The 17,111-nt window shown below is 39.6% G+C and overlaps 2 protein-coding genes across 3 annotated transcripts in view; one reads left to right on the top strand and one right to left on the bottom strand.

The window, feature by feature from the left end:
* The window catches only part of ywhae1 (tyrosine 3-monooxygenase/tryptophan 5-monooxygenase activation protein, epsilon polypeptide 1), a 55,780-nt gene extending 43,754 nt beyond the window's left edge, over positions 1-12,026 (top strand). Inside the window, exons 6-7 of one of the 2 annotated variants that reach the window (XM_039757136.1) lie at positions 1,472-1,518; positions 10,948-12,026. In XM_039757136.1, the coding sequence (XP_039613070.1) occupies positions 1,472-1,479 (8 nt within the window). In that variant the 3' untranslated portion in view covers positions 1,480-1,518; positions 10,948-12,026. The remainder of the gene's footprint in view (positions 1-1,471; positions 1,519-10,947) is intronic. The other variant, XM_039757135.1, reaches the window with a different exon arrangement.
* Positions 12,027-12,466: 440 nt separating this feature from the next.
* Positions 12,467-17,111, bottom strand: part of LOC120531591 — a 36,622-nt gene continuing 31,977 nt past the window's right edge. Inside the window, exons 7-8 of the mRNA XM_039757137.1 lie at positions 14,091-14,254; positions 12,467-12,645 (exon numbers count right to left, since the gene is read on the bottom strand). Coding sequence (XP_039613071.1) covers positions 12,513-12,645; positions 14,091-14,254 — 297 coding nt within the window. The 3' untranslated portion in view covers positions 12,467-12,512. The remainder of the gene's footprint in view (positions 12,646-14,090; positions 14,255-17,111) is intronic.

The raw sequence follows: 17,111 nt of genomic DNA, 5'->3' as shown, positions 1-17,111 counted from the left end.
CTCTTTGCATGAGAAAAAATAAAGTGTTCCATTAAAATTTCACATTTTCTTTGTGAATTGTGACGTTGGCTAAAAAGTATTTGCCATCCAGGGGTGGGTTATCTATCATTGTCGAAACCTTGATGTACACATTATAGTACAAACATCAACGTTAACACGTGACACTAACTTTACTCGCTAAAACGTACCTCTCGAGAGACAGCGGCATCACAGCTCGAAGATGCTTGCGTTTCAGATGCTCATGCATCGCAGTGGTGCTGCCGTGAAAAGAAAGCTCCGCTTTGCATAATCCGCATTCCACTTTTTTCCTTTTTCAGTGAAGTGCTCCCACACTTTAGACCGTTTTCGTCTCAATTTTTTTCCATCTCCTTCCCCCTCTCTCTATCCAACTCACCATTGCAACCATGTTTATTTTCCTCTACATTCTTCTCCTCAGACGTTCTTCTTTGATGCTAAGACTGTGTGCAGTCTTGACAAACAATGACAAACAATACTTCCCCCAGGCATTCATGTAGTGCATTGCAGTTACAAAAACCAATGTGGTTCTTTGTGACTGGAGTCTCTTGAAGGTTCTGTTTGACGCGTCGACAATTTTTTGTAGTCAACGTCGTCGATTACATTGACTAATCATTGCAGCCCTAATGAGTTTGGGAAAGGAGGAGAGGAGAATCACATGAAATCTGTTCAGTAGCTGATCAGTTGTAAACTGGAGTTCCTGTCGTATACAAGACTGGTAAGAGTGAGTTATAACAGTTGTTGATATCCGAGAAAATCTCAAACTGGTGTGTTTTGCATTATTACAGAAGCCCATCTAAGCAGTCATGCATAAGATGTCTATCGGATGCAGTGAAACTTATTTAAGAGCATGTGTTGATGTTTCAGTGGTAATGTGAAAATGTTAAACTAGTAGAAATGACTTTATAAATGAAGTAAAACATTTTAAACGGATTTGTAACAGTTTTACTGAAATTAAAGGTTTTAGGAGTTAAATTCTGCTTGCAGAATATGCTTTGTTGCATTGCTGAATGCTTAAAAAAGCCCATTTAAAGTACAGTGGTGTTTCAATATCTCTTAGCCCTTAGCTCAGACAAATAACACAGGACTACTGTAGTAATTTGTATGAAATTTTGTGAAGGAGATTGTTTTCTTAGTCTGTATTCCACCCTTAAGGTGGGCAGATTAAAATATCTTGACCTCTGGAAAATATAATATCATATATAAAGAGAATAATGGCAAGAACCCATTTAGCACAGTGTTTTCTTGCTTTTATCAATGTGAAGTTTGCCACTTTAGAAAATTTCAAGCCATTCTTGCCCTTGCTGCTCGAAACAAGTCTTTTATTTGGGGGTGGAGGGGTGTTTGTGGCATTAAACACGTCACTCATACTTGTTTCAGATTTGATTTCTACACTCTAATGTTACCCTCATTTTTTTCTTCCTGTTGTCCCTTCTTTCTTCCTTTATTCATATAGATTCCTAAGGAAAAACAGCTGTTCATTCCCTATAAAAACTGTACTTTGTAAGTCAATATTCTGGCTTAGTGCTTCTGTTTTCACTAACTCCACTGCAACTTCTCACAGATGTCATTGTTTGAATTTACTTTCCATTTTACACAAAGGTTAGCTAGATGTTGCAGACATCTGTTTGTTTTGATGCAAGTGAAATGCTTCTTTTGTACTGGGCAACTCAAAAAAAAATATATATATATATATATATATATATAATATATATATAATATATATATATAATATATATATATAAATGTATTTGTTTGTAACTGGAGGCCTGTGGGACCTAGCAGCCAATAAAATGTACCTGCTTCACTCGTCTTGTCCAGGACTCAGACTTTGTAAGCAGGCCATGCCATTCTAAGTCAGTGGCCCCAGCTTACAAGTCCACTTAGAAGACTTGACTTTCAAATCTTTCAGTTCTCTAGTTATGTTCATGTTGCCTGCTTTTATTGAGTGTAAAAATGAACTTTCCATTACCCCGCATGGATTTTTTTGCAAGCCTCACTCGGAGCATGCTTACTTTTGTCACAAGCATAAATGTTAGATAAATGCATAGGAGGAAAGTGAAAGTTTAGACAACATTTTCTGCTTTTTCCCCATTTCTCCAAATTGTCAGGAGTCTGCCATTCCAGTTAGTTGTGTTTAATGATTTAGACATTTTACCTTTCTATGATAGTCATCCTGCTGCTTATTTTTTAGCATATTGTATTGTAGTTGTGTTGAATATTTCAGCTAAGATATTTTACTAGGAGACTCGTTTCACCTCTGTTTCAGAAGCTGTTGTGTTGTAGCTGTCAAACTAGAGATTTAGAATTATTTTCTGATATTTTTACTACTGAGGCTTACTATAGCTGTTGCCTACAAAAATTAAAATGTTGAAAACATCCCCTCTGTTTTTGCTTCATGTATTTGATCTTTGTAGGCGTGCGGCCTTGAGGAGCTTGATGCACATAAATTTTCAAGGTTTACTCTGTTTCACTAACTGCATGTTGATTTAACATCAAGCTCTTACCTGATTGAGCTAAATTTTATATCAGTTGCACCTCTTTTTTTAAGTCCTCAGAATGTTTGCACTTGTTCCCAGATTTGTAGAATTATTTTATTTTAGTTAGATGTGTAATACAATAATTGCAAATTGTTCTGCTTTTTTGAAAATGCTTAGTTAATAAGAACCCTAAAATGCTTTTGTTTTTCATTAGCATTTTTCAAATTTGGGAATTGTTTTTGCTTTCATACTTTTTTTTGATTTAATGTTTGAAAAACTGAACAGGTCCGTTCATGTGATTCTACACAATATTTTGTTTCTAGCATTTTGTCAGTTATTTTGTTTTTAATTTAACAATTGTACATCTTTCATCAGAGTGACATGCAATATTGAGGCAAACTTGCTTAAAATGTCTGTTACTGTGAATAATTTAAGCGAGCAGAAGATGAACTGATCAACAAAAGGAATAAAGTTAAAGATGACCTGTTTGTTTTTAGCATATTATGCAAGATTAGTGTGGTGTACATTGAAAGGAGAGGAGAGCCGTGCAAACATTTGGGCACCCCAAGATGTTTGAGGTCACAGGTAATGTTTACCAAGGTCTCGGACCTTAATTAGCTCATTAGGACTATGGCTTGTTCCAAGTGATCCAAATTGCAAAGCGTCAAACCATCCCAGCGATCAGCACTCATGGGCTCCACTAGCACGCTGAAAAATAATTGATGCTTACAAAGCAGGAGCGAGCAGGCTACAAGATGGCAAAATGTTTTCTGGTAGCTGTTTGCTCAATTCCTAATGTTATTAAGAAGTGGCAGTTAACCGGAAAGGTGGAGGGTCCAAGAAAATTTTTGAAAGAATTGCTCATTGGATTGGTAGACCCAATATGACTACAAAAGACCCTCAGAAGATTTAGCAGATTCCCTGGAGTGGTGGTGGTGCAGTGTTGTATTGTGTAGTGACCCATGAACAAATATGACCTTCATGGTAGAATCGGCCCGAAGAAGACATTTTCTGCATCCTAGTCACAAAAGTCGGCTTCTGAAGTCTGCAAATGAACATCTTGAAGTCAGCAGTCCACAGGACTTGTTTAAATATAACTTCTTGGCCACAATGTGCAAAGGTATGTTATTAGAAAAAAGCGTGCTGAATTTCAGGAAAGGAAGACCTCTCCAAATATTCTGCTTGGCACTGGATCGATCATGCTTTGGGGTTGTGTTGCTGCCAGTGGCACAGATAACTTCCTTATCATTGCTAGAAGGAATAATGGATTTAAATACCAGCAATTTCTGGAAGCAAACGTTGCACCATCTTTTTTTTTTTTTTTTTTTAAGTTGAAGCTAAAAGGGGATTGGTCCCACTAAAAGATAATGATCCGAAGCGCACCTTAAATACACGGAGAATATTGCAGAATTAAAAGCCTTTTGCAAGGAGAAATGGGTGAAAATACCTCGAGTAAGAACTGAACGATTCTTGGCTAGTAACACCCAAGCTGTGATACAAGCCAAAAGTAACAGACATTTTAAGCAAGGGTGCCCAGACTTTTGCATGCTACTGTAAATTCTTTGACAAAAGGGAAATCTGCAATGTTTGAAATATCACATGTAGGAATTGAACACTCTAACGGGGAATGAATCATGTTTTATTAGAACAATAAGTGGCTCCCAGTTAAGGGCCCCACCGTCACTGTAAACTCTCTTTTAGGAAGATTTTTTATAATTATAAAAAGTTTGGCATATTTTTACCTTTGTCCTGAATAAATTATTTCTGTAGCATGCAGTGTGTTGTCATGAAATAATGCTTTGTGATCATGCTCAAAATACAAGGTGCTGGTGTAAACAGACTACCTTAACTGTCTTAGCTTGTTGTATAGGTAAACACATGCATAAAAGAATGGGTGGTAAAATGGAGACTTCACTTCACTTGTTTACTCCTCCTGAAGATATAGTGAAGTTGACATTTGTTATATCAATAAAGCAAGTGTTTGCCTGTCCTGTGAACTTGTTTTGTGTATGGCTGTATTATCTAGGCTTCCATATGGATAGTGGAGAAGAATTATGGTCTTTAGGGTTATTGGAAAATATTTGGCTCTTTTGTTTTGAGTGCTAGAGTTTCGTCCTCATTCATGGTGTTAAGGTAAATTAAATATAGGGTCCACCCATGGTGGGGATTGATACAGACTTACAGTTTAGGCCTTGGGGTGGGAGTGGGGGTTCATATTTACAATTTGCTGCGGATTCTTTTTACTTAAATTTTTACTGCTTTTGCTTTAGGAGGAAATCACGCCAAACGTTTTACCGGTCAGTGTAGAAACACAATCTCCCTGTTGTCACAAGTCTTGATTAATAAGATGAGTGAAAATAGTGAGAATAAGGCAGGGGTCCTCAATCACATTCCTGGAGGGCCGCAGTGGCTGCAGGTTTTTGTTCTAACCCAGTTGCTTAATTAGAAAGCAATAATTTAGATAAAAATAATAATAATTTAGATAGAAGAATTTCATGGCTTCTTAGTTCTTTAACTCTGCTATGTCAGGTCATTCTCAAATCATAGATTTTCTTTCCCTTTCTATTGATATCATCCAAATGATTTGAAGGCTAAAGTGGATGAGTAATTCTCAGTCCTTCACTTTTATCTCTTCACTTTCCTTACAAGTATTTAATTAAATCTAGCGGGGCATGATAAATATACACAGGTATAAATGGTAACAAGCTAAATGGAGAAATGCTGGTCTCTTTTGTCATTTATATCTTACTGTTAATAAGGAACCATTAAAAATTGAGAGTACGGCTGTTCAAGACTAGAATAAGCAATGAGGGTTCAAAATCTTAACAAGCGAGACAACTAAAGTGAAGCAGAAGTGTTACTTGAGCAATAAGAGCTTCTTATTAAGCAAGTCACTGCGGTCCTCCAGGTCCTTGATCGAGGACCCCTGGAATAAGTCTATTTTAAGATTGCAGATCTCAGTTTAACATAAAACGTTAATCCTGATGAAAATTCTTGTTCCTTCAACATACCCTGAGTAGTAAGAAAGGCAAGGTAGAAAGAGATTATATAGTCATATGAAAACGTTTGGGAACCCCTCTTAATTCTTTGGATATCCTTTTAATATGACATGCCTTATGGACACAGTAGTATTTCAGCAGTGACATTAAGTTTATTGGATTAACAGAAAATATGCATCATAACAAAATTAGACAGGTGCATAAATTTAGGCACCCCAACAGAGATATTGTATCAATACTTAGTTGAGCCTCCTTTTGCAAATGTAACAGCCTCTAGACGCCTCCTATAGCCTTTGAGTGTCTGGATTCTGGATGGAGGTATTTTTGACCATTCTTCCATACAAAATCTCTCCAGTTCAGTTAAATTTGATGGCTGCCGAGCATGGACAGCCTGCTTCAAATCATCCCATAGATTTTCGATGATATTCAAGTCAGGGGACTGTGATGGCCATTCCAGAACATTGTACTTCTCCCTCTGCATGAATGCCTTTGTAGATTTCAAACTGTGTTTTGGGTCATTGTCTTGTTGGAATATCCAACCCCTGCGTAACTTCAACTTTGTGACTGATGCTTGAACATTATCCTGAAGAATTTGTTGATACTGGGTTGAATTCATCTGACCCTCGACTTTAACAAGGACCCCCAGTCCCTGAACTAGCCACACAGCCCCTCAGCATGATGGAATCTCCACCAAATATGACAGTAGGTAGCAGGTGTTTTTCTTGGAATGCGGTGTTCTTCTTCCGCCATGCAAAGCACTTTCTATTATGACCAAATAACTCAATTTTTGTCTCATCAGTCCAAAGCACTTTGTTCTAAAAATTAATCTGGTTTGTCTAAATGAGCATTTGCATACAACAAGCGACTCTGTTTGTGATGTGAGTGCAGAAAGGGCTTCTTTCTCATCACCCTGCCATACAGATGTTCCTTGTGTAAATTGTGCTGAATTATAGAACAATATACAGATACCATCTACAGCAAGATGTTCTTGCAGGTCTTTTGGAGGTGATCTGTGGATTGTCTGTAACCATTCTCACAATCCTGCGAATATGCCGCTCCTGTATTTTTCTTGGCCTGCCAGACCTGGGTTTAACAGCAACTGTGCCTGTGGCCTTCCATTTCCTGATTACATTCCTTACAGTTGAAACTGACAGTTGAAACTTCTGAGAGAGCTTTTTGTAGCCTTCCCCTAAACCATGATACTGAACAATCTTTGTTTTCAGATCTTTTGAGAGTTGCTTTGAGGATTCAGAGGAGAGTCAAAGGGAAGCACAACTTGCAACTGACCACCTTAAGTGCCTTTTCTCATGATTGGACACACCTGTCTGTGAAGTTCAAGGCTTAATGAGCTAATCCAACCAGTTTGGTGTTGCAAGTAATCAGTATTGAGCAGTTACATGCATTCAAATCAGCAAAATTACAAGGGGACCCAAATTTTTGCACAGCCAGTTTTCCCCTTTGATTTAATTTCATACAACTAAATACTGCTATACTCCAAATCTTTGTTTGGAAAACACTCCAGTACTCAGATGTTCCTAGGAAATGAAAGACATGTCACGGTTATCTTTTTTTGTTGAAAGTAAATTATTATGCAGGCTGAGAGGGGTTCCCAAACTTTTTCATGACTGTAAATAGCTAACAGTAGTAAAAGTTGACAAATAGAAAAATAATGCCAATAATAAAAATAATGGATGAAAATGGCAATAATGAAATTCCTCTGCTTCCTATAAGGCATAGCCAGTTCCTTAGTGACCTGTAAACAAAACTGACCCCCTTTCTGTATTTATCCTCGTATTCCTCTGCAATACAGCCCACAGTAGAGGAGTTGTGTGGAAATTTCTGCACAGTGTATGCGTCTTAATTGAGCAAAGTGTTGTTGAATTACTCTTAGACATGGCAGAAATGATCCAGTTGCGGCATATATTTTTTTATTTTTTTTTTTTAAATCCATTAATGATGCCAGCTTGGCACTTCTCATAGAAGCAATCTGTCTATCCTGACACAGCACCTATCTAGGCCGTCCATGCTCTTTTGTGTGTGTATATTTCGAAACGTTGTTTTATACAGAATTTGTACTGTACTGTCATATTTCAGAAGGGGCTGTTCCTTTTAAAAAGCTTGTGATGAAGTCTTTGCTCATACTGTAGTTCTGCAGTTCTTGGCGGGCTTTATGAGCCTATGAGGAATTGATCAAACGTTTTAGTTGGCTGGACCGCAACATATATACTGGCTGTTCATTTCACATCTTATATGGACTCTCAGTATGTTCTAAGAGAATACATATAGGAGAAGTGTTCCTGATTTTTACAATTTTTAAATCTGTTCTCAAGTGAATAAACAGAGGAAAATAACTTTGTTATTGTTATGTGGTAGCGTCGTCAAGAGTCTCAATTTCATTACTGATGTTTAAAGGTTTTCTTTCAAAATCTGGATATACCACTTTTACTATCCATTCTTCCTTCAACCCAGTGTCTGCCCTAGAGAAGCGGCCCCAAAGCATAATGTTCCTCCCCACCAAGCTTGATGGGTAGGTATGGCGTTTGACATATCATTGGCAGTCCCTTCCATCTGCCGGGCAAATGCCTTTGTGTTGAGGCCAAAAAGTTCAATTTTGGTCTCGTCAGACCCAAGTACATGACTCCAGAATGCAGGACTCTCGTCAAGATGTCTGTTGGCGAATTCTAATCGAGCTTTCAGATGACATTTGTTTAGTAGTGGCTTTTTCTGGCAACTCTGCCATACAGCCTCTCTCTGTGCAAAACCTTCAACATTGTAGTCTTGTGCACACCCACTCCAGCTGTAGATACCGAGCTTTGCAGGTCACTGAGAGTCACCTTAGGATTTGCTTTTGCTTCTCTGACTAGTTTTCTTGGTATTTTCTTTATTAACAAGGCAGTCTGACTTACGCCAGTTCACTATGCTTTCAGTTGTCTTCTACTTTGCTATGATGGCCTTCGCCATGGACACACTGAGGCTAAGGACCATGGCAATCTTCTTGGTACCATTGCCATTTTTAAACTTCTTAATCACAGCGGTTCTCACATCATTAGAAAGTTCCCTTTTCTTCATTTTGTCAGTTTGAGGTTTCATCAAATAAGCCACTTTCTCAGTTGTATGTTCCTAAGAGCCGGCCTGAATAATCACTGATGGGGGCCGCTTAACAAGCTAGAGGATTAATTGCTTGAATGGTTACACCACCAGTTTTCATTACCCTTATTGTATTGTTAACAGTCGCACAGTCTCCAAGCTATTTGGGGTCGAATACATATTCAACAGCAGATATCACTGATGTGTTGTGTATCATTGCAACATAATTTGATTTTCAGGATTTTTTTTTTTTTTTTTTTGTGAAAATTTATTGTAAAAGAGGCCCTCGTGTCCAGGTATGCTACTCGTCTACCTTGATGTGTCTTAATTTACATATGCACATTTTCCCAGGCAGACTATAATATACAATATACACTGCCTGGCCCAAAAAAGTCGCCACCAAAAAAAAAGGTCACACACTCTTACTATTTCATTGGACCGCCTTTAGCTTTGATTATGGCACGCATTCGCTGTGGCATTGTTTCGATAAGCTTCTGCAATGTCACAAGATTTAGTTCCATCCAGTGTTGCATTAATTTTTCACCAAGATCTTTTGATGCATTGATGATGGTAGAGTCTGACAGCTGCGCAAAGCCTTCTCCAACACATCCCAAAGATTCTCAATGGGGTTAAGGTCTGGACTCATGTGTGAAAATGATGTCTCATGCTCCCTGAACCACTCTTTCACAATTTGAGCCTGATGAGTCCTGGCATTGTCATCTTGGAATAAGCCCGTGCCATCAGGGAAGAAAAAAATCCATTGATGGAATAACCTGGTCATTCAGTATATTCAGGTAGTCTGCTGACCTCAGTCTTGGAGCACATACTGTTGCTGAACCTAGAGACCTGACCAAGTGCAGCACCCCCAGATCATGGCACTGCCCCCACAGACTTGTACAGTAGGCACTAGGCATAATGGGCGCATCACTTCATCTGCCTCTCTTCTTACCCTGATGCGCCCATCACTGTGGAACAGGGTAAATCTGGACTCCTCAGACCACATGACCTTCTTCCATTGCTCCAGAGTCCAATCTTTATGCTCTCTAGCAAATTGAAGCCTTTTCTCTGGTTTGCCTCACTGATTAGTGTTTTCTTCGGCTACACAGCTGTTCAGTCCCAATCCCTTGAGTTCTTTTCATTGTGCGTGTGGAAATGCTCGCTCTTTCACTACTAAACATAGACCTGAGTTCTACTGTTTTTTCTTCGATTTGATTTCACCAAACGTTTGTTTATTGCCGATCACGATCATTCAGGATTTTTTTCCGGCCACATTTCATCCTCTTAAGACGATGGATCCCCAGTATCCTTCCAGTTTTTAATAATGCGTTGGACACTTCTTAACCCAATTTTAGTAGTTTCTGCAATCTCCTTAGATGTTTTCTCTACTTGATGCATGCCAATGATTTGAGCCTTCTCAAACAGACTAACATCTTTTCCACGACCACGAGATGTGTCTTTCAACATGGTTGTTTAAGAAATGAGAAGCAACTCATTGCACCAGTTGGGGTTAAATAACGTGTTGCCAGCTGAAAGATAATCGCCTATGCAGTAATTATCCAATAGGAGCCGCTTACCTATTTGCTTAGTTAAATCAAGGTGGTGACTTTTTTTTTGGCCAGGCAGTGTATTTGTATGTGTTTCTCATTATTTCTTGTTTCCAAGGGTGGTTTTGGTCAATTATCTTGATACAACTCTGCCTCCTTTGTATTGTACGTGTATTCATTTTGTAAAGTCTTAGATGAAGGTATCAACCAAAAGGATATTTGCAAATGGATAATTTTAGTAATGTCAGACTTTTTTGAAAAGTCTAGAGCCATTGCCATCTGTCCTCCATCAAGCTGTCAGCTATATTTGGATATATCTGTCTGGCCCTTTTGTTCCTGCGTGTAGAGTACATTTCATTTGTCTGTTTTAGTGTAAAAAACTGTATGTGATATTTGCTAATAGAGAGTTATGTGGGAGCTGGGAAGATATAGCACCACAATCTGAAGGGTGGGCTTTTGAAAAGCAGTAAAACGACATTCTGCAACCCTGCATATTTAATACATTCCAGGATGTGTTTTTTAATATCTTGAGTATCCAAATTGTAAATCAAAGTACCATTCCATACATACATTGACAAGGTAGCAGCCATGTTGTGACAGTTAATGGTGGATCTCTTTATTTGTGGGTTTTTTTTTTAGGGTTCTATTGTAAATGTTTGGCGATTGGCATCTTGCAGTTGATTAGTGGGGATCCTAAATTTCCAGAGGCGCTTGCCCTGTTTTTTTTTCTTTTCTACTGAAATAAAATTTTAACCTGTCTAATTTGTTGTAACAAGTCTGAGTACAGAGTCCTTTTTAATATTTTTCTTTTTATGAATTTAGGTGAAGAACAAAGCAAAGAAGCATTGCAGGATGTGGAAGATGAAAACCAGTGAGATGCCACAGCCAATGAAATCCATTTCACCCCTTTAAAGCCACCTTCTTCACGAGTCCCTAACGTTGCACTGAGAATCGCCAAATTCGACTTAACGCTGGTTCTCAGTTAGGTCTGTGCCCACTTGGGCCTAATAGGGTTGCTTTTTCCTTTTTTATTATTTTATTTGAAAATTTTACCCAGTTTTTTTTTTTTTTTTTTTTCCTTTTTCTTTTTTGAAAGGAAAAGCTGGAGTGTCTGTGGATTTTTTTTCTCTGGTACAAGCTGTCTTGATGTTATTAGTTGAAATACACTTGGTTTGCTTCATGGTTTTTTCCAGCATTTTATCTCTTTCTTGGATGTAGGTCTTTTTAATAAATATTAAAAAGCATTTATTACCAAAACATCTATTGTAACTAGATGTGGGAATTGTAACATTTCTGTGTTAGTGAAAACATCAATGGCAGATTAGTAAAGGCCTGTGAGTCTGAAAAGTGCCCTTTGTTGTTACTTCTGTTACAGTCTTTCAAAGGAAGTTGGCAGAATGTTGAATATCCATGTGGAGCAAAATACTTAACTTTTACAACTTAGTGGTTATTGTAATGTTTTGTAGTGTTATGGACTGTATTTTATGTGCTAAAATACTGTATGCGCACAGTCTTGCTGATTTCAGAGGATGGCTGGTAGCAGTTTTAAAAATCCAAAGGATCCCTCTCCTGCTTTGTTTCCTTCAACACACCTGTCCCACCATTCCCAGTTCCCAGCCCATAGCAGGTCCATATTGGCCATGGTTTCCAAGTCTGCCTGCCTGCCTGCCTGCGTGCGTGCGTGCGTGTGATAATTCAGTTTGTATTTTTCTTCCTTTATCCCCCACTTTCTCTCTTTCTCTTTCTCTCTCTCTCTCTCGTTCAGTACGTGTAACTTGAAGCTAATTTGTACTACTGGATATCTGACTGGAGCCACCGATACAGAATCTGTATTGTTCTTACTGAAACACAGCATGGAATTAACATTAAACTTAAAATAAAACAACCTAAATTAAACATCATTACGTCTTATTTTTGAGTGATTCAAGTCCATAGCATTTGCCTCGTAAAGTCAGCTGATTGCAGTGCTCTGGTACGGGCATTCCTACTCCTCCTGTGCACCATCCCTTTTTCAGCAGCCTTACCGATTTTTGTTGTGTGTTTTCCAAAAATGTGCCACTTTGCTGTTACGAGGTAGATTATTTGTTTTGGCTGTTGTGTGTGCCATTTAAATGATCACCATCTTCTTACTTGATTGTTGTTGTGATCCATGTTCCATGTCTATGAATATGCACAAAAGATCATTTTAATAAAGCAGCATCATCTTACTGATGCATACATACTCTTATCAAAATGAATGTGCAGGTTTTCACATGTAAATAAGTACAAGTGCTTTAAAAAATGCCTTTAATATTTAGACACAAATGGTCTACATTACTGCAGCATGAATGCAGATCTCGTCTGTAGTTTTGGTGGCAACGGTTAAACGTTTCAGATGTTCAGAGTACCTACAGGAGGCTCAGGAGCCTCTTCATTTCAGCTGTGATGTTATAGCTCTTGATCTTTGATAAAAGGGAGCAAAAATCGGCTTCTTCCACTTTATGCTTCTGCTTGTTTTCCTCATCCTCTGTGTCTTCAGTTCTGTGAGGAGCAAATATTAAAATAAATAATAATATATATATATACTCAGCAATAAAAGAAACGTCCTCTGACTTTCAACTGTTTTTACTTTCAGTAAACTTAATGTGTAAATATTTGTATGAACACTAAAAGAGTCAACACCATAAGACATAAACTAAAAATGTTTCACAATGTGTCCCTGAATGAAGGGAGCCTCAAAATCAAAAGTACCAGTCAGTATCAGGTGTGGCCACCAGCTGCTTGAAGTACTGCAGTGCATCTCCTCCTCATGGACTGGACCAGATTTGTCAGTTCTTGCTGTGAGATGTTACCCCACTCTTCCACCAAGGCACCTGCAAGTTCCTGGACTGGCCCTAGCCCTCACCCTGCGATCCAACAGGTCCCAGACGTGCTCAATTCCTTCGACGATAAACACGAATCCGTCCATCACCCCTGGCGAGACAAAACCGTGACTCATCAGTGAAGAGCACTTTTTGCCACTCCTGTCTGGTCCAGCGAAGGTGGGTTTGTGCCCATAGGCGGCGTTGTTGCTGGTGATGTCTGGTAAGGACCTGCCTTACAACAGGCCTACAAGCCCTCAGTCCAGCCTCTCTCAGCCTATTGCGGACAGTCTGAGCACTGATGGAGGGATTGTGTGTTCCTGGTGTGACTCGGGCAGTTGTTGTGGCCATCTTGTACCTGTCACGCAGGTGTGATATTCGGATGTACTGATCCTGTGCAGGTGTTGTTACACTATCTTCCACTGCAAGGATGATCAGCTGTCCTTCCTGTCTCCCTGTAGCGCCGTCTTAGGCGTCTCACAGTGCGGACATGGCAATTTATTGCCCTAGCCACATCAGCAGTCCTCATGCCTCCCTGCAGCATGCCTAATGCACGTTCACGCAGATGAGCAGGGACCCTGGGCATCTTTCTTTGGGTGTTTTTCACAGTCGGTAGACAAGTCTCTTTAGTGTCCTGCGTTTTTAGAACTGTGACCTTAAATGCTACTTTCTGTAAGCTGTTAAGGTCTTAACGACCATTCCACAGGTGCATGTTAATTAATTGATTATGGTTAATTGAACATGCATGGAAAACATTGTTTAAACCCTTTACAATGAAGATCTGTAAAGTTATTTGGATTTTTAAAACATTATTGTTGAAATACACAGTCCTGAAAAGGGACGCTTTTTTGCTGAGTATATATATATATATATATATATATATATATATATATATATATATATATATATATATAAATAATATATAGGTGAAAAAGATGACGAGGAGCCAATGACTCTATTGCTTTAAATGAATGGAGGCCTAATTTGGAAGATTGCTCACACGTCTTAAGATTCCAAGAAAGACTACTGTATATAAACCAGGACACGTGTATTACTTTAGAAAATAAAACCATAAGCTGTTAAAATCTAGAGAAAGGAAAATAAAATGGCTGGCAGGAAACTCACACATAGCAGGTGTAGAAAAGGCGCTCTGAAAGTGCACACGTGGCAGAGAACAGAGCACAGTCGAACACTGTGGAATCATTGGCAAGGATAAGCTCTGTGAGCTGCTGAACCTTTTCTGGCGAGATGTCACTGGTGTAGACGTCACTGAGCGCACGTTCCATCTCCTTAACAAAAGAAAATGAACAGCTGTTACTCATGCAGCAGTGCACGGTTTCCATCAGGTCTCTCAGACTGTCCTTGAGGAAGATGCTCAGGCGTTTGAAGTGCCACTCTGCCAAGCCTCTCCTTTCTCACACTCATTTCTGTTCTACATAATGCAGACAAGTGGACAACAAGGTGAACTTCCTATTTTCTTTTGTCCTTCACTCGCAGTCATTAATACCCGAGTGTAACTTTAATCCTGAGAGATCACCTGTAAATCGATACTGGTGTGAAATGGCCGTTTAAAATGGCAGATATTTGTAGTTGTGGTGGTTCCCACTACTGGTAGTGAACTTGTGGTAAGCTTGTACGTTTTAGTTTTCATGTGCAGCAGACCCAATATGAGCCGTATATGCGGCTCATTAGTTGATTAACAGTGAGTGGCTCACAGTGGTTTCACCTCCTAAGGTGCCAGTCCATTGCTGTGCCTATTTATGTATGTGCGGAGTTCTAAACGACCACCCACTTTAATAGAACCAAAGGAGATGTACCCAAAATATTGGTTCCCAGAAACCGAATTCATTCTCTACTTCAAATTGCCACTGACCTTAAGGCACTTTTGTAACTTGTGAATCCATTTTTCAAAACACTCCCAGAAGAATATGCTTTTTTTCAGCTGTGCCAGCTCTCTATTCTTTGCCTTGGTGACATCTTCTCTATCCTTGTAGCATTTTCCACACATGTTGACCTTAAGCCAAAAATCGCAAGGTGCCAGGTCAGGCAAGTAGGTGGGACATCCAAAAGGTTCATGCCAGGGGCACCAACTAAGCGGATAGTTTTGGTGGATTCATGTGCAGGAGTGTTGCGGTGAAGGAACCAGTCAGGCAGTTTGCACTTGGGGTGACATTTCTTCAGACTTTGGAAAACTCCAGCTAAACATTTCTTTGTGTAGATGTCACGATTCTCTCATGAGAGAAGAAAATATCGAGCATCGCCTTCATGGTAGACATCGCACAATGGACTGGGCGGTTGGTGCTCCCTTTTCAGAGCAAACCATGCTCTGCTGTATTTCTCTGGATCCAGTTTGCATATTTATACTTCAAGTCAATGTGCAGTACTGCATTTTGGTGGGTCTTGGGTGTGGAAAACTCTTCTGCCTGTCCCATTTAAAAACGTGCTGCTTTGAAGAAATGTGAACAGGGTATTGGACTCTCTAAGTGCTTTAACCCATTTGGCATTAACCCCGAGTTGAGTAAATACAGTTAACCCAGAGTCAGGCCTAGGGTGGCTTGCTGGCATGTGGTGGATGAAATCTAAAAAGTGTTCTGTATGGTCTTCACCCAAAAAGCCATACAATCTGTTTTGGAACAAACTGAATTGAACTGGAGTTGTACCTGATTCTGTCTTGAGAATTCTGCAGGAGCTGGAGCACATTTCTGAAGATCAAGGTGGACTGCTCTGTTCAGCTCAGTGTCTTTCTACACATCACGATAAGCAGAGCTGAGAAGAAACTACACCATCCACTGCACCTGCTAAGAGTCCCAGTACACCAGTGTGTGCAGCATCGCATACCCACACTTGTTCCTGTCTTCCACTACAAATATTTTCTAATTCTTAATAAACTGTTTTCTGTGCTTCCAAAAGAACATAAAATCCTTAACTCAATATAAACTCTGTGTAATGAGTTGAGTATCTTGAGCATCTGAAGAGGTCATGTTCCTTTTTTAACAAATGCATGTTAATGGTTATTTCGGGCTGGTAAGTTGTGCTATTTCTGTTGCTGAAGATCCTTTTAAACACTCTGTTAAGATTAGGGAGCCCTCTTAGGTTGGTGTCTGCCTCTCTGGACACCATTTGAGTCGGAGCGCTTCGGCAAGTGCAGATGTGAGCTGACGGATTGGACAGGAAGCAGCAGATCAGTAAGTGCGAGTCCCCGTGGTGGCCAGTGAGCTCTCGCCAACAGGTGCCGTGCTGGCCTGAAACCAGGGGAGCAAACCCAAGAAAAGAAACTGGGATGGGATGCAAAGCAAAAGCAGCACACCAGTTTATCATATAGAAATACCTTTTTCTTAATCGTGTTTATTTAAAGGTTACATTGCATTGGTTGTTTAATTGTTAAACTGAGGTTATGTGATTTTTTATTTTTATTTAAATCCCAAATTAACACAGTAATCCATAGCACCTACCAGTCTATGCTGCATGCAGATGCATGAATGATGCAGCCAGTGTCCCATCAGGGCCAAGTGTGCCTTATGCCAGATTCACAGGTAGGTAGGTAGGAGAAGTGAAGATGGAGCAGCATTCGGCAGGACCCCATGTTCTGGTACAAAGAGTCGCAGCAGACACCTGTACAAAACTCGCCTCCAGTCGCATACATCCCATTAACAGTGAATAATTTGATCTCAATTTGTAAGCCTTCACACATCCTGTACATCTCTGTAACCAAAGCCAGGTGAAGTAGGACGTGACAACTGATCTCTGCACTGTCCGAATCGGCACCTAACGTAACGGCCGGCTGTTTTCAAGGTCTGTGTATGTGAGACAAGTAAAGCATGCAAAGGCAGCGTGGAGTCGCCCCTTACAATGCAGTGATGGGACATTTGTTATGTTTATTTGCTTAGCACATACTTATTAAAAGGCAACTTACAAAAGAAGTCGGCATCAACATATGAAAGACAAATATACTGCTGAGGAGTAAAGATCATAAGCAAAGTTTTTTCAATGTAATTATTTGTGTAACATGCATGAATGTTATAAAATCACAAGCACAGCCGCCTATTGTCTTGACGTTTTGAACGTTGTTTAGGGTCTGATGACTTGTAGGTCCGGGTGATGCGCCGCATGTGCACAAGTGCATCCCAGTATAGGCCTGGGATGGAA

Source organism: Polypterus senegalus, chromosome 6 (assembly GCF_016835505.1).
Source record: "Polypterus senegalus isolate Bchr_013 chromosome 6, ASM1683550v1, whole genome shotgun sequence".
Classification (NCBI taxonomy): Eukaryota; Metazoa; Chordata; class Cladistia; order Polypteriformes; family Polypteridae; genus Polypterus; species Polypterus senegalus.
This window is presented reverse-complemented; position numbering and strand designations above follow the sequence as displayed.